The following is a 21,200-nucleotide window of genomic DNA, read 5'->3' as shown; positions in this document are numbered from 1 at the left end:
GACCTGGGAGTATTGGTTGATAGTCGGCTGAATAGGAGCCAGCAGTGTGCTCAGGTGGCCAAGAAGGCCAACAGCATCCTGGCTTGTATAAGAAGCAGTGTGGCCAGCAGGACTAGGAAAGTGATTAGGTCCCCCTGTACTCAGCTCTGGTGAGGCCGCACCTCGAGTACTGTGTTCAGTTTTGGGCCCCTCACTACAAGAAGGACATGGAGATGCTCGAGTGAGTCCAGAGAAAGGCAACGAAGCTGGTGAGGGGTCTGGAGAACAAGTCTTACGAGGAGCAGCTGAGGGAGCTGGGCTTGTTCAGCCTGGAGAAGAGGAGGCTCAGGGGCGACCTTATTGCTCTCTACAGGTACCTTAAAGAAGGCTGTAGCGAGATGGGGATTGGTCTATTCTCCCACATGCCTGGTGATAGGACAAGGGGGAATGGGCTAAAGTTGCACCAGGGGAGGTTTAGGTTGAATATTAGGAAGAACTTCTTTACTGAGAGGGTTGTTAGGCATTGGAATGGGCTGCCCAGGGAAGTGGTTGAGTCACCATCCCTGGAGGTCTTTAAAAGACGTTTAGATGTATAGCTTAGTGATATGGTTTAGTGGAGGACTTGTTAGCATTATGTCAGAGGTTGGACTAGGTGATCTTGGAGGTCTCTTCCAACCTAGATGATTCTGTGATTCTTTTTTGAAACAGCCTCCTTGCATGCTATGGACTGGTAGGTAGTGCTGGCTCTGACAGTGCAGAGCCTGTAGACTGGGGCAGTTTGTTCAGTGGGAGCATTGTACCATCTATGCATCCCCTCAGTTGAAACCTGTGTTTCGTTTATCCTGCAAATTGCAGTTACTTTGTATGCTTGGAGGTGTGATTAGTGTGGGCTGGTATGTGGAGAAGAGATGGAGAGATGTCATAAAAGGAATTTTTTTTTCAAACTCAGGTTTCTGAGTCGTGTCTTTGTTTCCCATAGAACTCTTCCCTGTGTTGTGACAGTACATTGACTTTTTTTTCCTTTGTTTTGTTTTTATTAAACCAAACAAGCAAGTTCTCTCTTGCTACATAAAGCCAACAGGATTAAGTAACACACTTGCTCTGGAATGTTAGGACAGAGTTGCTGGAAATACCCATGTAAAAATTATTTTACTGTAATAAAAGTAATCAAACAGATTTAAAAATTATATTGTTTTATGTCTGGCTCTTGAGAGTGACTCTGTGACTCCAGTGACCTATAGCATTTTATACTTCACTTTTGTCACTGATTTATGGGAATGACCCCGTATTTCACCTGACAACCCCCATATATCTTCAATGCCCTCACTTCATTTCCAGCTTTTTCAAGCAATCTCTTTCTTGTGTTATAAATGAGGTCTCAACTCACTCTGAATTTAGTAACATAAAAGAATATTTATAAAAGTCAAGTAAACAGCTCTGTGTGAGGGGGAGTCTACGCTCCACCAACACGCACACACAAACATCAAACATTCTAAATATATAGAACATGGCTTTTACATACTAAACCCGAGTATGCCTATACATACCTACAATCAGGAAAGGTAACAAACAATCCTTTAAGTTCCATGACTTAACAGTCTCCAATTTCCATTCCTTTTCTTGATTACTAATAAGTCTCCATTTTCCATTCCTTTTGAACAATATGTCTCGCTTTAAGTTGTCAAGCAACTCGGTCTTCAGGCCTTATGTATCCCGTTCTTCCCGGATCGAAGAAAAGCATATCCATCTCCTTTTCAAGGCCAATAGGCCTGGGTCAAAAGGCACGTCCAGGTCAGCAGGGCGCGTAACAGCAAAGGCCTTCGATGGTTGTAGCAGCAGAGGGGCCCATGGCGATGGCGTGTAGCGGTCGGATCAGTAAAGGAGCCCGCAGCTCCCTCACTATCTGGCAAGCCACACGTTTGTGACTGTGTGGTCCCACAGGGCTCTTTAAGGCCTCAGAGATTGCTCGCCAGGTGCCGAGCAATCCCACTGCAACCTTGTCGTTTTTAGTAGCAGAGTCCCACACCTTGACCTCAGTTTGGTCCCATATTTGAGGCTCATAAACTGTCCAATCCTTAATAAGGAGAATAAACTGTAAGGTTACCAGGACAGTCTTTGTTGCTAAGGACGTATGATTCTCCATAATGCGCAACTGCTTACCAGTGAGAGACAGTTGTGTGCACAGGTCCACTTCTCTCAGGTTGAGCTTCTTTCCAGCTCTGGTGTGCCTGTTTCCAGCGACTTTCTGTACGAGCTTCTCTGAGCAGTTTGCTGAGTTTGGCCGAACCTATCTTCATGAGGCAAACTGCCTGTTCCCGTCCTGGTCTCTGTTCTGCCTGCCTGTTCCTTTTCATTCCTTCTTTCTGCTTCTTTACTGATGACATAACTTCATCACATCGCGTTGCCTTTTTTTTTTTTTTATCTTGAGGGCAGGCTCCCCTCTTATACCCTTCTCTCCACAGCAGTTCTTTTCAAAACAGCTTTTCATTGATCAAACATCTTTGAATGTAACAACAGCAGCAAACACACAGAAACATCCATGCCTTAACAGCTGGAGAACAAGAGACCCGAGACTGCATGGAGTCTCCTGAATCACCCTTCTTTGTTCCCTCTAAACTCTTTTATATTCCTCATGGCCTCATCGTTAAGAGCCTAATGTTATTCCAACCCCCATGGCCACACTCTCAAATCTCCCCCTTCTTTATTAATATCAGCCATTTTCTCGACATGAATTACCACTCCATATATAACACTTGTTTCTATGAAATTGCCTGTTCATTTCTCTGCTGCATGTCTAGTCTTTTGATATAGGAATCTTTCTTTTTCCCTTTCCTTGTAACTCTATTGTCTAATGGCAAATTGCTGCAGGTTTTTTTTCCTATTGCTTTTTTCTTCCATTCATACATGTAATTCATAATCTGTCACCGAAGTGTAACTTTTTTCCTTCCATTTTTCCCCTATTTTTCTTTTGTTGAGATATTATTCCTATGCCTTACTGCAAGTCTCCTGCAGTGCAGGAAGAAGTGGAGACTGTGTCCTGTTACTGGTGTTGACTGGTCTCTGTTGGTCTTAAGAGAGTTAAGCTGTTTGTGTTCAGGTGCAAAAGGTATGGTCCAGCAGCAACTGTCTCCTTGAGGTTTTGTGATTTGCTGCTGCAGTCTTAGCTGTTTTTGCTGGTTCATTGATTGCAGATAACAGTTTTTTCGCAACCGCAGTTTGTCTTTGTAGAACAGTTTGGGATTCTTGAACTTTTTCTCCCCACCATTGTTTACTTTGAATTTCTTTCTGCTGTGGTGAGAGACAGGTCCTAAATATATGTCTTATAAGCAAAAGTGACCTCTGTGCCTTCCATTTTCTCTCTTCCCCCTGCCTCTTCTCCCTTCCTTAAAAAAAAAGAAAATGAAAAACAAACAAACAAGAAAAACCACAAAAACACTTGCTTTTCTTTAGACTTTGCAGATAATTAAGTTGTATCGCTCTTGATTTTTGACATGAAGCAATGAATTTCCATGTTAACTCAAATAACTTCACTGTGATTTTTTATTTATTTATTGTAAAAATTGCACTGGTCTAGGTTATTCTTCAATTTTGTTTGTTTTCCCTTTTCTCCTGACTACTGTTTCATGGATCAGTAAAACTGTTAGCAAGGGACTAAGATACCAGCTATGTGAAGTCATTCTGGAATGGGCAGCAGTGATGCCAGGACTTCTGGCAGATTGTTGCCATAGGACACATGGGCATCCACAACTTCTCTGGGCAACCTGTCTGTGATATATGGAGTAATAATTTGTGTCAAGAAGATGGTTGATATTAAGAAAGAAGGGGGAGATGTGGGAGTGTGGCCATGGGGGTCGGAAAGCCCCGTGGTTGATGTGATTAAGGAGGTATTGGGGAGGTATTGGGGAGGCAAGGACAATCCCCAGACATGGACTGTATATCTCGAAACAAGACACTGGAACTCATGATAAGGAAGCGGCAGACGGACAGAGAAACTAATGTAAGGACTATAAATCTCAAAATTGGACATTGGAATTCATTATAAAGATACAACAAACGGAAGAATTGGCAACAACCAGCTCTCGCAATTAAGAAACGTGCCAATTCAGCAGATTCCTGACCAAAGGTGAAAAGTACACTGTGAGGAAGACTCGGGGTCTTCCTCCCAAAGACCCCTGCCCACGTCCCAAAGACCCCTGCCCACAATTCTTGGGAGGCTCTACGCAGGCGCAAGGTGCCAAAAGGCTAATTAGCATGAGAAGCGAGGGAAGGCGGGGATAGGTAATGCATATGTATAGGCGCTTGTAGAATATTGATAGATTGATTGTATAAATTCAAGACTGCTTTCCGCTTTGGGTATGCACGATAGGTGGAGAGATCCCCCGTGCATCCAGCGCTGCAATAAAGAATATACCACTTAAAGGAATTTCGGCTTCGATCTTTGAATCAGATGAGAACATCAGACTCTTAACAATGAGGCCATCAGGAATGTAAAAGAGTTTAGAGGGAACAAAGAAGGGTGATTCAGGAGACTCCATGCAGTCTCGGGTTTCTTGTTCTCCAGCAGTTAAGGCATGGATGCATGGATGTTTCTGGGATGTTTCTTGTCATGGATGACAAGGTTGCAGTGGGATTGCTCAGCACCTGGCGAGCAGTCTCTGAGGCCTTAAAGAGCCCTGTGGGACCACAGTCACAAACGTGTGGCTTGCCAGCTAGTGAGGGAGCTGCGGGCTCCTTTACTCATCCTTCTGCTACACCATTGCTGCCCCCCCCCCCCCCCCCCAATCCCCCACTCCCCCACTGCAACTGCCATTGCAGGCCTTTGCTGTTCTGTCCCCTGGTGACCTGGACATGCCTTTTGACCCAGGCCTATTGGCCTTGAAAAGATGTTTTTCCCTTTGATCCGGGAAGAAGAGGATACATAAGGCCCGAAGGCCGAGTTGCTTGACAACTTAAAGGGACACATATTGTTCACACGACTAGCCCTGGAATTCTCCGGTGTTTATAATCAAGAAAAGGAATGTAATATAGAGACTGTAAAGTCTTGGAAGATGTGGGAGCACTTCAACCAGGATTACCAACTCCAACTATGCTCCCCAGTCATGGACATTAATAGTAATAGACTTACAGGACTGATTGTTACCTTTTCTGATTGTACATATGTATAGGCGTACTTGGGTTTAATATGTAAAAGCAATGCTCTGTATATTTAGAAAGTTCAATGTTAGTGTGTGCGTGTTGGTAGAGCATAGACTCCCCGTGTACCCAGCACTGTTTACTTGCCTTTTATAAATATTACTAATTTCAGATTGAGTTGTATTTTCATTTATAACACTGTCTCAGTGTCTCACCACACTCACAGTGAAGAACTTCTTCCTTATATCTAATCTAAGTCTACTTTAAAAAAAATATTTTAAAGCCTTTGTCCTATCACTATACTCCCTGATAAAGAGTACGTCTCCATTTTTCTTGTAGGCCCCCTTTTGTACTAGAAGGCTGCTGTAAGGTCTCCCCAGAGCTGCCTTTTCTCCAGGCTGAACAACCCCAACTCTGTCAGCTTAATTCATAATAGAAATGCTCCTGCCCTCTGATCATCCTTGAGGCCCTCCTCTGGACCCAAACATCTTAAGCAATAACAGAATATGAGAAAACAGGTGACAGGAAGCTTGACCTTACTCAAAGCTGAAAGTATCAAGTCCTAAACCTTCCAAATAGCAGGATAAAATATGATGCTGTGCTTGATGTGACATTTCAGAAGAAGAGGTATTGCACCTAGGAATTCCCTTCCCCATCTCTGCAGGTAGCATGCAGAGGCACCTGGCTACCCAAATGTCCTTTTGTTCAGTTCCTGAACTGTGATCTGCCAACTAGAAACAGACACTATTGGAAAAATCTTTCTCTTGTTCTTCATGGAAGAGATCAATAATGAACCACTAGATGGAGCTAAGCATTTACAGGACTGGAAAATGGAGATGGTTTCTGCAAAAATCGGCAGTTACTGTACAGGCTTACAAAGTTATGGAAGAATTTTGGGCATTTTATTTGTTTTACCGTATCTGTTGACTAACAACCAAGAAACTAAATATCTAGAAACTTTCTCTAAGAAAGAGCTGCTGTTTAGAATGTCTGCTCATTAAAAAAAAAAAAAAAAAACACAATTTAATCTATAAAAATGTTTAATTTAACTAGTATATTTAAAGTGCTGCTTTATTACTTATGAAATTAGTACCCAGTATTTAATTTTACACAATGTGGAAACAAACCCACAGGTATTACAGAGATAAATATACTATACTCTATGGTAGCAAAAGTGGTATTTTTTGTCTGTTGACATATCTCTGAAACACAGGAGAAAAACCTGTGACTTTTAAAGAGAAAGGTGATTATAAGATAAAGCTTAGAAATTGTATGTAAATGGAGAGCAAGTGCTATTACTCAAATGAAAAAATACCGTTTCAGTTATGAAAAAGGAATGCCACATTCCTTTATAAATTCATAATTCTGTGGCTATTGCAGTACATTATTAGGAACTGACGATACATTTCTACGATGGTATATAGGAATTATATGTTGCTAAAACTAAAAGTTTTGAAGTAAAATGATTTGAGGTCATAGCTAGCTGTAGAAAATATATCAAAGGATTTAAATGTATTAGTAACAATTTTTAAAACAGTCTCTGAGATGCGTTCATATCACAGTTCGTTCTGTAGCGTTTCACATAAATTTTTCTCCACTTTCTTCTCCACTAAAATTTGCCTTTTTTTCTGTCTTTGTGAGACAGCATGGGTCATGCATTAAAACTATGTCTGGAATAATTTTCTGTTTTATTCCATATTGAGTGTAAGGGAGCTTGAGAATCCCTTCTGTTTCCATCTCAGCCACCATTGGGCATATTTAGACCTTGAGGCTTGTTACTACGATAAACTCCTAAAAATTTTCCTGTATTTTCATGAATTACAGTTTAAAAGGTGTAGTTAAAGTGCAGTTAGAATACTTTTGTGTTAACCCATAATTTACTTACCAGTAATAAATAACTTGTTCAGTAGCCTGAAAAGTGTATAAAGAATTGCTGTCTTTCTGTAGAAGTCTTTTAATTGGTGCAAAACTTGTAATGAAGTTAATACCTACTTGTCTTTATTTAGCTAAAACAGGTGCAGCTCTGCTAGAAGCATTTTCAGTGAATGAGTTGCTATATAAACAGGCATGTTAATTCAACCCAGATAGAGATTTATCTCTATTGCAGTGTTGACAAAGATTCATTGTCAGATGGTATTTTATGGTAAAAACTGCAACTCCTTTTTCCTATTAGTGTCACTGCCCTATGTCTTCCTTCTCATTTTATACTTTTGTCTAAGTAGAAAGTGGTAACTCTAAAGTTCGTGTTGATAGCAGGCCTTGTTGCTCATTAATGAATAATAAACATTAGTCATGTTTGCTGATGGACTTGAGATTGCTCTGCCTTTGCTTCTTAGCAAAACACTGTGCATTATACCAGCCAGATTTCAACAGAAGCTTTGGATGTAGTTAAACCTACCAAAGAGACTTGGCATACTCCACCAAATACCCGATTCCTCTTCCCCCCCTGCCCACTCCCCCTAAAAAAAAAAAAAAAAAAAAGTCTGTTGTTATTCTGTGGTTATTTTTTATTTGATGCTAATGTTCATACCAACTAGCCTGTCTTTTTCTTGTTTGCTTATAGGAACATCATACAGCAGGTACCAAAAGCATTGCTAAGTCAAGATACATCACTCCTTTTACTTAATCATTTAGGCCAACTTTCTTTTGAAAGAATTAAATTCAGTTTATCTGTTCTCCACAAATCCGTTTTGTTTACCACATCACTGTTAATTTTTAGATACAAATCATTCAGTAGCTTTTCTGGCATATTTCCTAGGCATGGAGTTAGGTTGGCCTGTAATTTTTTAGAATATTTTCTCACTTCTCTTTTTCTGCTTTGTAAGAAAGACAGTATTATGAAGCATATATAGGTAGTACAGAAGAATTTTGTATTTCAAAGCAATGGTTTTGAAAATAACATAGCTATTAGAGCTGAAAGCAAACCAAAATTATTCCATGGTGATAACCTAGATAATGGTATAATGGAAAGGGAAAGTAAGTATAATATGATACTCCATGGTACTAGATTTTTTTGAGGTAAGTTGGTCATTTGTTTTAAATAATAATCTACTTTGATTTAAAACATCGCCAATCAGCTTGCTCCTCTGCTTGAAATCTTGGTAAATTGCACAAAACCAAATTAATGTTGAATGTATTTTCATGTGGTTTGTGCACATTTACTTTGTTCTGAAAAAAAAAGTGAGTTAATTTAGTAGTTTGGAAACAATTAGATTGGCGAAGAAATAGGTTCTGGCATTTGTGAGGAAATATTAACTAATGTTAATGATATATTGAAGCTTTTTTTTTTTTTTTTTTTTGTATTTGTTCATGTGTATGTATTTCTGAGTGTGGTGTTTTCAATATTGTGTTCATGTGAGGGTTCCTGTTTTTCTTAATTGTTGAAAGCTGTGTTTTCTGCACTTTCTTTTCCTCTTGGGTAGTTCTTACAAAATTAACTCTGGAACCTAAAAACAAACCTAAACAATAAGAAAAGTGTTGCTTAAGAGGTTCTTTGCTTGACTAACCACAGTTTTGGTTTTAGAAATTTTTCTCAAGTCTGCACTGTATGGAGCAGCAGCACCAGTCCAATTAGAGGGGTCACGAACCTAGGTGCAGAAAGTAAATACACGGAGAATGAGTTTTCCTGTTCTCTCGAATCCTTATTTAAGCTGTATCCAACCTTAATTTTAATGTCCGTCCCTGCTATGACTGCCACTTAGCACTTTCCTAAGGCAAATCTCTCATTGCCCTTCTGCAAGGGCTATAAGATACAACAGTACTCCAAATAGTTGTTAGGTAACATATTTCTTTATTATCTTGCAGCTGAGAGTATTTTTATCTTCTGGGAGATATTCTGCATTGAGGTTGTGGTTTCTGGAGTCCTGGAAATAGGGAAGAAGTGTTTTCTCAAATCCTGATCTGCTTATTTGGCAGTTTTATTACTTGGTTGAAATGAGGCCCAAGTTTGTCCAGGTTTCCAAGCACTTTTGCATCCTCTTCTACAACCATTCATTCCATGCTGTTTTTCCAGAACCTGCATTGCTTTGGGTCAGTGAAGACTTTTAGGACCTAGATGTAGTATCATTTGAGGCTTACACATTTTGAAGGTCTATGTACTGGCAACAATATGAACCTGCCAGCCAAGCTGGTGTGCCCTTGTACACTGTGTGCTAAATTTGCTAAGGGCTGCATGATTCTTTCTGTAAGCTTATTTCTAACCACCACTTGTGTGAGTATTCATCTCTGTGCAAATCTACTGCCACTATATTACTGGCAGCTGACTCTTAACTACTTAAATTTTGGAATAGTTGTTATGATTTCAAAATGGTGGTACCAAAATGTTTTCTTGGATGGATATGGACTCCTCCAGACTTAGTGCAGAGTAATAAGCCTTATTTTATTATTCATTTTAATACCTTCTGCCACAGGAAGTACTCTAGAATTCTTTTTGTATTATACTGATCTGAAGACCAGTTTGGACCAGGTTTATAGATTCCTGGGGTGTGTAGTGCAAATAATTATTTGGAGTTCTGGTTTAGTCTTAGTTTCTTAATGGAAAATTATGTTCTCTTTCTATAGGTATGTGCCATGGAACTACCATGAATCCCAGATGGGTGTGTATGATTTCTCTGGTGACAGAGATCTGGAATATTTCCTGCAGCTTGCTGATGAAACTGGCTTGCTGGTGATCCTGAGAGCTGGACCTTACATCTGTGCAGAATGGGATATGGTACAGCCTTTTGTTACAACTATGTTGTTACAACTATCTTGTTTCTAGAGCAAATCTAATGCAAGTATTTCTGTCTTAAAGTAGACAAACATACTTGTGTCCTAGACAAGACTCTTGGTTTAGCGTATTTAAACCCACATGTCCTAAGTGACTTTTTACAATGCAGCTTAGTAGTTGTGCTGTTCCATGGGAAATTATGACTTGCTTATGTAAAACAAATCTTCAGTTTCAGTACATGTTTTGAAAACATGTTGAATTCTTCTTATATCCTAAAAACAATCACTGAAATTTGATTTTTTTTTCCCAGGGAGGTCTTCCAGCATGGCTTTTGGAGAAAGAATCTATTGTTCTCAGGTCTTCTGATACAGGTAAGAGCATCAGAAAGGACTGGCAAAAATATAATTCAGCAGCAAGCTGACTTGCTGTTTGAGGTTATTTCCAGGTAATTAATATTTCAAGATTGTTACTAAAAATTGTGTGTTCAATAAATAGGTGGAATAAACAAAACAGGGTTGAAAATCATGCATCTTCTGTGATTACAGAATTGTAGGACTTAGTCCTTCAGGTTCTTGTAGATGCTTCTTATCCTAGACCCAGTGCTTTCTCAGCAGTTGATTTGCCAAGAAAATGAATGTAGAAATAATGCATTCTGCTTCTTCATTCCTCCCTTTCCAGACCTTTTCTGAAGAACTTCTGAAATAACCATCAGTTTCAATCAAACTTCAAAACTTTCATGTTTCAAATATATTAAACAAGTTTTGTAAAATTGGTAGTGAGATACGTATTGTTACCATTGAAGAAAAGGCAGGTAACTCTCAGCTTTGAGTTTTTCAATTTTTCAGCAGTCAGCTGGCTCCTCTTTGCAGGGTTCTTCCTGCCTGGTCAGTGTGCATGTAATTCCAGAGCTAGTTAGAACACTCTTATGTGCTACCTGGTCATGGACAGGATGTGTGAAGATAAGATGAGACAGGATATTAATGTGGTTACTGGGGAGAGAATAAGGGGTCAAAGACATAGATCCATACTGTACCTGACTTCAATTCTGCTCATTGTGGGAGAAATTATCTGTTTAAAAGAGTAGTACAGATGTAGCATTTGTTGAAATGCATTAGGACAACTTGTGTGATGACATTGAAGTCTTTCTGGTTATTTTCAAAGTTCATCAGTATTTAAATGTTTTATTATTTAGTAAACTGTATTGGAAGGTGACACTTTTGAACAAGTGTAAGAGCACATCAGTTCATTAAATGATGTTCTAAATACATTAAGTGTATCAGAAATTTATATTTATGCATTTTACTTGGTAAAAAAGTACCCTTATACAATAAAACAATAACAACAACAACAACAACAAAATGTAAAGAAGTAGAAAAATAATGAACCATTTATACTTTCTGTATTACAGATTACGTGGCAGCAGTAGAGAAATGGATGAGTGTCCTTTTGCCAAAGATGAAGCCTCACCTCTATCAAAACGGAGGTCCAATCATCATGGTGCAGGTAAAAGGGGATTTATGAAACTCCCCTTTACGAAAATCAAATAAACCTGATCAGCACAGATGCTTATATTGCTCTTCTGGATGTTTCATGGATATTGGGTAGTAATGTACACAGAAGTTCCTTAGCAGCTTCAGGTAGCTGCAAGATTCAATGGAATCCCATATCCTGAAGAACTGAATGCACAGTCTGTAGAATTCAGAGTGCACTTGTCTGCTCTGTCAAAGTTGCTTCCCACAATTACAGAAAGCAATAGAGGTAACTTGTGGAGTTTTTAAGATGTGATTCCTATGCCAGTTCTCACATAAAGCCAAAATATATTAGTTATGTGAAACCCTCTGACAGGAGGGCTTGCTGCAGATAGAAGCAAACCAGTATGAAATAAGCCTAAAACTTGTTACAAGAACAGTTAAAAAATTTAGGCTTTTCAGTTAGCACATAACTTGAGATGTAAATATTTCAGGACACAGTGCTGTGCATTCGAGGTGGGTAGTTTCTTTTAAACTCCTAGATAGGCAGTGGTGATTTTTTCCATTTTCTTTCTTAGCATTTTGGCCTTAACAAAAGCTTTGTGATTTTCATTTTAAACTCCCTGTCTTGCTCAAAGACTCTTCTTAAGAAGCAGACTCTTCTTAAAATTTTTTCTAAGATGATTGTTCTTGAATAATGTGTTATCTCTATTCAGTGAAAGCATTGAGTTGGAAATAAGATGTTTATAACAGAAGTTTCAGAAATAGCATTCAGGTGTGTGTGGCATTGGATCTGGAGCTTGAAAGGCAATCCCCTTAAGAAAGGGGCAGGATATGTACCTCTCATTAGCAGCAAGGTTGTCTTTTTCCCATCAGTCTTTTGAGTCTGTTGCAGAGCTTTATTCATATATCTCTGCTATGGAAGTCCAGTTCCATTGCAGTTTTTATCATGTTATAAGATCTGTTCTATGCTTTTATTGCTCTCTTTGGGAGGTAGGTCATAGCTCTTCATTTTGAATAGGGACTATTCTTTGATTACTGTTGCAAAGTAGTTAGTTAGGGTAGATATTTTATGTGGAGTTGAAAGCTGATTTTGTAGGAAAATTACTTCCACACAGTGACACAGTAAGATACGGGTGAGATGAATGAGTACCTACAAGTATTCCCTTTTGTTATTCTTCAGGTCTGGAATTCAAGTGGCATTTTCAGCATTGCTATCAAAGGAAGAGGAGGGGTGGATTTAGCCTTTTTTGGAGTTGGATGCAGACTTAAATTGGCTACTGCTTTACTGACTTGCTTTCTCTGTGCAGGTAGAGAATGAGTATGGAAGCTACTTTGCTTGCGACTATGATTATCTACGTTTCCTTCAGAAGCTCTTTCGCCAGCATCTTGGGGATGAGGTGGTACTGTTCACAACTGATGGTGCAAGCCAGCTTTACTTGAGATGTGGAGCTCTTCAGGGTTTTTACGCAACAGTGGACTTTGCTCCAGGTTGGAGACAGCTGTTTGTTACCAAAAAATTAATCAGAAATGTGCACACTGCTGTAATTTACAGTGATACAGGCCTGTAGAATGGCCAGGCAACCACAGTGTGTTCAGAAAGTGCCCGTTTGATAGAACAGGAGAGCAAATGCTGTGGACATTCATATACTGCACAGACTTGAAAAATAGGCTTAAGGCACAAGAAACAAACCCCAAGATAATTTTTTTCTTTTTTGTCTTGTGGCTTCTAATGTGCATTATTCTCTCTACAGTCAAAGATAATATCTAGTAGGAATCCATTTTCTTATAAATGGATTGAAATTTATTTGATTGAAACTCCTTCATGTATATCATTTATGAGATGACGAGCTGATCATGGAAGTAATTTCAAGTCCCTGTGCTTGAGCCTGTAGGGTTGCTCAGAGGTGAAATTCCTCCTTACGGACTGCCTAGCTTTTGTTCTTTCCCGTCATCTTGCTTCCACAAGCCCAGGCCTATAGTTTCCAATGTCTAATTGGAAATTCTGTCACATCTCAGTTTTATGTTGTCAGGATGTCATTTCTGAGAAGAGTTGGGTTTTCAGAGGATGTGTCTTAAAAGCGGAGATGTGTGTGCATGCTTGCATATGTCATAGATGATATGATAGAATAGCTGGGTTTGGAAGGGACCTTAAAGTTCCAACCCTCTGTCATGGGTAGGGATGCCACCTGCTAGATCAGGTTGCCCAGGGCCTCGTCATGTATGCATTTATGTATATATTTTAACTAAGTTCTGCAACTTGAGCACTAGAATCAAGTGTATAGATTCCTGTATTTTCTGAAGTAAGGTTCTTGTCTCTCTTTTTGCTAGGTGTTGGAAGGGAGATGAGAAACCTATTTCAGTAAAATGAGGACTGCAAAAGTCATGGATGTAGCAACTCAATTTTACTTCCATCTGTTAATAGGTGGCAATGTCACAGCAGCATTCCTAGCTCAAAGGAGCAGTGAACCTACAGGCCCTTTGGTATGTCTTTTCACTTAAATTCTTTTATCATTCCTAATCTTAGTGGCTAATAATAGAGAAGTTGGCAATAGTGGACAGTTTCTTAAGGACATAATTACAAAGATGTCATTTCCATGTCAGTCAGAAAACTGAACTGAAGAGCTTTTCTGTGTGTAGGTCAAATCCACATTAACTGCTGTTCTGCAAATATTAGTATAGTCTTAGAAGATACTAATTTTCAGTATTTTTCCTTGCTAAGACAAATGTTTACAAAGCAGCGGAAACAGTACGTATGATTAGATGTGAGTTAGTCAGCTACATGTGTGGGTGGAAGTTAAAAGACAAATTAAAAGGGCAGGTTAGAAGTTGCTTCCTGTTTTCAGCTACCCTAGAGTTTCTACACAAGCTATAATGGGATGTGAGATCACTGGAAGACATTTTCACAAAGGTAGAAGGACTGTGAGGGTACAAGCTTATCTTTGTGCTGTGAAATTATTTAGAACAGAGTTTCAGTGTTTGAAAGATTTATTTTACGTTATATCTGGTCTACATATATTAATCTAAAGAGGACGTATTCCTTCCATCATTTATTTTTTGTGCCAAACATCTAAGTTTGGCATTTAGCGTCAACACATTCAGTTTGATGGGTTCTAAGGAAATACGTACTCTCTGGTACTTAAGCAATCATTTTCAAAGTGTACACATAAAATTATTTAAATGATTCTCTATTCTCTTTGAGTTATCTTCTGAAAAGGACTGATTTTAATGTATACTCTGCTATATTTATTATAATTTAAAAACGTCTAAAATGAGTCAAGGTACCTTTTTCCTTCCATTACAATTAGTAACTAAGTCACATTGTTCTTGTTTCCTCTTCATGTTCTCCCTTCCTTTTTTGCCCTTCCTCCTTTCAGGTTAATTCTGAGTTTTATACTGGATGGTTGGATCACTGGGGGCACCGTCATTCTGTTGTGCCTGCACAAACCATAGCTAAAACACTTAATGAAATCCTGGCATGTGGTGCTAATGTTAACCTGTAAGTGTGTGTTCAGTAGATGATAATTTGGGGAAAGAATTTTTTTTCCCAATTCAGCAAAACCAGATTTAATTGGATGGCTTTTTTTTGTTTGTTTGTTTTTAGGTACATGTTTATAGGTGGAACTAACTTTGCCTATTGGAATGGTAAGAAATAATTTAAATGATTCTGATGATATAGGGGAACTGATTATGTGTTAGATAGTAACATATTCTGTAAAAGAATAAGCTATGTCTGCTTTCACATGCAAAAGATGACTGCATTAGCAGTTCTCTGTCTGTTGCCAGCATGTTCTAATAAACTGGCATGGTATTTACCTTTGCAAAGGGTACTTCTGCTTTACTCAATACTGTGAAACACGTGAAAGGTGAATGCATTTGTTTCTCTCCAGAATATTTCTGAAGCCTGTGTAACACAGTAGTGTGAGCTCAGAAGGATGTTGTCTTCCACAGGGAATATATTCTCTATGCTGAATCTCAAGTGCCAAAACCTACTTTGAATCTAAAAATGTGGTACAGTCCGGTTGTGACTGGATTGAATTCTGAAAGTTGAACCCCTTGGAGAGAGAAAACAATGACAACCACAACTTTTTCACCATTTTTATTGCTTTTTTACCCACCTCTCTTAGGTGCTAATATGCCTTATATGCCACAGCCCACTAGTTATGACTATGATGCTCCACTGAGTGAAGCAGGGGATCTGACTGAAAAATATTTTGCCTTGAGGGAAGTCATTGGTATGGTGAGTGTTCCAAGGTTATGCTTAGAGTGGTTCTTTGAAACATTCTGGGTGTACTGCAAACACTTGCTCTTGTGTTGTTTTCATTTGCTTCTGGATTTACTGTTCTCTGTAGGTAAAGGAAGTAAATTGGCACAAGGTGGTTAGGCCAACTCAACTGTTTGCTGTTTAAAAAAAAGGAGTGGGGGAGATCTTGCACCTCTCTGGTTTTCCCTACTGTCCCAAAGGCTCCCTCCTTTTCAGAGGAAGGGATCCAGTTGCAAGTCTGACACTGAGATGATTCAACTCTGCTTTATTGCTGGGTTTGTATTCTTTCAATTTGAGGTCAGTAAGCTGAATTGCCTTACTTGATCAGATGAGAACCAGTGCTGGCAGAAGGGGAGCAGAGGGACACAGGAAGCATATGTCTGAGAGTAGAGATGGAGGAGGACTGAGCAGGGCTTTTCCCTTGCAGGATTGAACAGTTACTCAGCTCAGGCTGGTCACTTGGTGTCAGCTTGGTAGTGCTGCAGTTTTGATCTTTGGCTGCCTGTCATATGCTTCATGTTGTGTTTCTGCGTCTCTATAAGAAGGAGCATGCTTATCCAAATGAACACATCTTGCTTTTGTGATGCCACAAATGGTAGATTATGGGTGGTACCGACTTTGCTGTAAAAATGCTTTGAAGTGGGTGGTATTTCTACAAACTGGCATTTGAAGTGAAATATGGCAATTCTATCTGGATTTTGAAGAGACTTGCATTCGACACTGTTCAGATAAGGCTTAAAAAAAGTCCCTGGGAATCTCAAGGCTAACTCTTATACCTTTTGCCCTTTTGCATGTCAAAAACATTCATGTGCACTAGGAGATACCCTTTTGATGGGAGTAGGTCTCCTGAAATTGTTACACTGTTTCTAGGGTAAAGCATACCTTTATCTCCCTACCTGTAGAAGGCCTGCTGTGGAGTATTTTCTACCATGTCTCCATTATCCCTAAGCTTTCCATTCATGGGGTAATTTTGAGATCCTTTCAAGGGGAACATAGTGTCTTGAGGCAGCTTTTCTCAAGAGAAGAATTCCCAAACTTCCTGTTTTTGAGTTGTTTTCTGCAAGGCAAGATCCCTATCAGAAATTTAAGTACTGTTCTAGTGCAATGAGATAGCTTTGATAAGATCCGAAGTGTTCAGCGTAAACTAAGGTGTGTTGGGTCATGGTACGGCTTTTTTTGGTGTGGTTTCTTTATCTTTTAGCCTTCAATATCCATAGGATCTTGGTGAAGCTTTCCTGTCTCTGCTGTGGCTTCTCAACCCATAATAAATAGTCTATTAACTCTGTAGTTTGAGGTGAAGCTGACAAAAGAAAATGAAGTTGCCTGTAACTAAATGCTGCATTCAGAATGTTAGTAGTGCTACAAGACTAGCTCACTTGAATCTTCCTTAACTGTTTCTTTTGGGTAGTAAATGTAATAAAGAAGGCTTTCAATCAAAAAAAAAAACAAAACAAACACTGTTTCAATTGCTGCAGCATTTTCTATTTTTTACCATTTGGGCTGTAATTTTCTACTTTTGATTTCTTGTCTTGGGTGAATATATTTTTTTTTAAGAAGACTGTTTTGATTATTTTCAAATACAGAGAGGAAGAAGTAAACCTGTTGCCAGAAATATCAGTCAGGCTTTCATCAGTTCGTAATTGAGATTTGGCATGAGGGCATTGGGAATTATACTGCAGTTATTTGTTTAAAAAAATAAAATAACTAAACAAAAAGTTGTCTTGGTGCAGAGGCAAGCTTTAGAGCATGAGTTTTGTGCTGGATATACCACGTCTAAGCCCAGCAAATTACACTTCATGAAAAAACTTTGATTTTAACTTGAAAGTGTCCCTTTAGTAAATGTAATAATATATAGGAAGAGTAGGCATAAAGCAAGGAACAAATAGTGGGAGGAAAGGGAGAAGGGGACAGTATGAGAAGAAGGTAAGAAGGCTGTAGGCTCAAAAAGGAGGGGACTGGGGTACATATCAGAGAGTTCTTGTCTGTATTTGCCTCCTTTGCCTCCGCTTAGAAGTGTCCGAGAAAGCAATGGTCATCCTTTGCCCCTCCTCTCTCTAGAAATGCAGTAAGCTGATCTCCGGTGGTTATTGCCAGAGCCGGAGGGCACGCAGTAAACACAAGTAGACAAGTAGTTGTCTAGTCCAGCACCAGAGGGAAGCTACAGAGGTTTCCTCATGGGTTTGTGGAGCTGTGGGGGAGGCTATGGTTGCCTGCTGCTATGGGTTTTGAGGCTTCAGGTCTCCCTGGACTCATTTTTTTTTTTTTTAAATCACTTCCATATTTTTGTTTCTGCAATAGCTTCCTGCTGGGCTAGCATTCTGAAACAGCCTGGCAAATAGGTCTGTTGATGGCTGGCTGTGGGGGAGAATATGTGAATACAGGCAAAGGCAAGGTGGGACCACGTCTGCTGTCTAAGCTGATGTGGAGCTCTGCAGCCTGGAAAGCTGATGGGGGCACCAGAACCTGGGATGAGAGGAGTGCATCAGATGGATGCATACAGGTGGGGTGAGAGGTGGTAAATTCTATAAACTGAGGCTGTCAAATGTATTGCTTGCCAATGCAGGATCCAGTACCAGGATTATGGCAGCATGGAGGGGTGTACTGCATGGGGTAAAGGCTGCAGCAGTTCAGTATGTCCCCTGAGGGCCCATGGCAAGTGAAGCATAACTGAATGAATGGGTCAGTTTGACAAACTGGCTGTGGCTTATATGGCATGTGAGGATAGCAACTTGAAGCTATTAAGACTGTCTTATTCTGAATTTTTCTACAGCCTCCTTATTTTAGTGTTCTGAGCTACTGGGGAGTAGTGGGTGCCCCAGCAGCCTGGTAGCTGCTAGCAAAGTTGTTTTCTGCTGGCTGTGAGTTTTTTGCAAGCAATTCTAAAAGAAATCAGCCTAGGTAGTAATGGATTAGCAGGTACGTGTGCACACGCTGTACATGGAGTATAACACTGAAAAAAGCCACACAAAGCTAATAATTCCCTTATGGAAGTGCCACTAAAGGAAGACGGAAGGGTCAGGTGGAAATATTGCCCTACAGACTTGGAAACATTAACTCAAGCTCCTATTGACTTGGGGATGACTTGGGATGGGGCTGTAGGAGATGGTAATGCAAGCTGTAGCCACAGGAGGGCTCCAAGAACACTGATTCTTTGCAGCTCCTTACCTACGCTGCTGTTTTTAATTTATGGTTACCTCTAGGTGAGTATTTACTAAAAAATTAAGCTTACTAGATGTGAACAACTAAGGTGAATTTTTTTAAACTTACTTTTGAGGCTAGATGCAGGTGTAATCCACTAGTGAGATTATCTACTTCTATCTAAAGTTCTACTTCTGTAAATTGTAAAGTAGAAAATGAGAATTCATTTAAAACATGTTCATATTTAAGTTTCATGTGCATTTTTTCCTCCTTCCATTTCTAGTATAACCAGTTACCAGAAGGTATTATCCCTCCAACAACATCCAAATTTGCATATGGGAAGATTCACTTGCAAAAGGTAAATCAACATCTGTAATATGCAAAGTATATCTTTCTGTAATGCTGCATGTTTGCTTCTTTGCAAAAATTGTTTATCATGGCAGTCTCTAGGTACCGTACAAAATAGGAAGGAAAACCTTGAAAACAAACTGTCAGGAAGGAGAGAACAGAGCTTAGGAATTAAAAATCATGCCCTTCATGGAAAATGAATAGATATCTTTTTATATTCAGATAACATAATTTTTACTATATTCTGTATATATGTGAAGTTTTACTGAACTGAAATGAATATATTCTTAACATAAGAGAATCATAGTTGTCTGAAAACTCTTGTTTGTAAAATAGCTGGGGAAATGGTAGCACAAGAGGTATGTTTCTGTAGCTAGAGATGCCTCTAAGGGTGAATAAATGGGTAGGATATATGTATCTTTTAGGTAAATACTTTGAATTGTAAATTTGAAGTGTGGAACACTTTCAATACGTTTGAAACTCTTTTCAATATAGTTTCTTGCAGGATCTGTGAAAATCCGTAGCTACTGAAAGAAATTAGCTTCCTGTCAAGGGAAAAGTGTGCAGACCCCAACCTTGTTAGATCCCCAATCTTGTTAGATCTGACAACAGAGGTGTTAACTGGTCAGCACATGAGTAGCTGGGATTTGTCCGTATCACCATCAATTAGTGCTATGAATGGTTCTGTGAAATATAGTTGACAACTAGTGTCCTGCAGTGAGTGCAGAATGTGGTTTAGGGGATTGAAGAGACAAACAAACAGGTATGAACTTGGCTTTATTCATTCTGCTGCTTGCAGTCTAGTTGTTTTGAGATGGTGGATTACTGTGGTCGGTGTACTGGATACTGTATTTCATAACATTTTGATTTATATTTTGTACTGATAATTTGACAGACATTTCAGTAAATGATATATCTGATCTGTTATGCGCTGCAGCTGAAATGTTGCAAAATTTGGTAGTGATAAGGCTTTATGGGCTTTTTCAAGTCATCCTACTCAAGTGGTGGGCAGGAATAACTTTTTTTTTGTAAAAGTGATTCACCAGTGAAGCTGACACAGATCTATATCATTTTCAACTACCTCTGAGTATCTTCAGACCTTTTAGGCCAGGATTGCCATATGAGGTTTCAGTGAACTGACTTATATTTGGTAGTGACTAATTATATGCTGTTATCTACGCACCTGCCACTTCTGCTGCTGTCGTGGGTTGCAGACACTTGGGAGCCTTGCAAATAGATGTTGACTCTCTGCTTTCTCACAGATTATGACATTCAGATAGGGCTGTCCAATTTTGCAGGAAAGACTTTCTCTTTCCTGCCTTCAGGAACAGAAAGCTGCAGGGCAGCTGGGTCAGAAACCTGCTTTAAAGAGGAGAAGCCAGGACAAATGACTTGCTCAAATATCACAGCTTTGACCTGGCTATCACTGGAAGCCCTGTTCCTACACTGTCACCTACTACACTTCCTCATTGTTTGAGGAGTAGTGTGTTACTCTGTACCCACCAGTCCTAGGAAGCAAGATGGCATGTCTAAACTCACAGGTGTGAGGTTCCTATCATTGCCTGTGCATATGTTGCCATCTGTACCAAAAGCTTCTAGAATTGTGTAATGGGATGAAAGCTGTTTTCTGCTCTGCAAACCCACTGTTTAACTGCAGCTGCTGTTTACTGCTCTGTTTGGTTAAACTGCAACATGGAACAAACCTCAAATCACAGAGAGTTTGTACTGTCTTGGTCAAAGCTGTCCTCTCAACTCCATGATGCATTCTCACACTGCTGTGACAAGGTCCGACACACCTTGTTGTTTGAAGAAGCTTGAATATGTCAGAGGGGAAATATTCAAAATATTCATGGTGTTTGGGTGTCCCTTCCAAATCAAAATATTCTATGATTCTATAATAGTAATCTTTCCTGCTATATCGTTGTGACAGTGCTATAATAGGCACTATGTGAAAGTTTCATTGTGCAGTAGGGGTTCAGCAGTTAGTCTGCTATGCAAAGGGTCAAATCCACTGCTGTGAACCACCTCCTGTGACCCTTTTGCAGAAAGGAAGAGGGAACGGAGACTCGTGAAACCAGAGGAGGCTGCTCTCTAAATTTTTCCACCAGATACTCTGTGACAATTCAGTACCTGATCAGCTGCTTAAGACATGTACTTGAGG

General features: G+C 39.5%; 1 protein-coding gene across 2 annotated transcripts in view; it reads left to right on the top strand.

Moving 5' to 3' along the window:
* Window positions 1–21,200, top strand: part of GLB1 (galactosidase beta 1) — a 59,130-nt gene that overhangs the window by 16,215 nt on the left and 21,715 nt on the right. For both annotated transcript variants that reach the window (XM_068670564.1, XM_068670563.1), the window contains exons 3-11: window positions 9,673–9,823; window positions 10,131–10,191; window positions 11,229–11,323; window positions 12,600–12,780; window positions 13,715–13,773; window positions 14,667–14,788; window positions 14,894–14,934; window positions 15,417–15,529; window positions 18,975–19,049. In XM_068670564.1, the coding sequence (XP_068526665.1) occupies window positions 9,673–9,823; window positions 10,131–10,191; window positions 11,229–11,323; window positions 12,600–12,780; window positions 13,715–13,773; window positions 14,667–14,788; window positions 14,894–14,934; window positions 15,417–15,529; window positions 18,975–19,049 (898 nt within the window). The remainder of the gene's footprint in view (window positions 1–9,672; window positions 9,824–10,130; window positions 10,192–11,228; window positions 11,324–12,599; window positions 12,781–13,714; window positions 13,774–14,666; window positions 14,789–14,893; window positions 14,935–15,416; window positions 15,530–18,974; window positions 19,050–21,200) is intronic.

The sequence above is a fragment of the Anas acuta genome, chromosome 2 (assembly GCF_963932015.1).
Source record: "Anas acuta chromosome 2, bAnaAcu1.1, whole genome shotgun sequence".
Lineage (NCBI taxonomy): Eukaryota > Metazoa > Chordata > Aves > Anseriformes > Anatidae > Anas > Anas acuta.
Note: the sequence above shows the minus strand (reverse complement) of the source record. Positions and strands in the feature narration are given on the sequence as shown.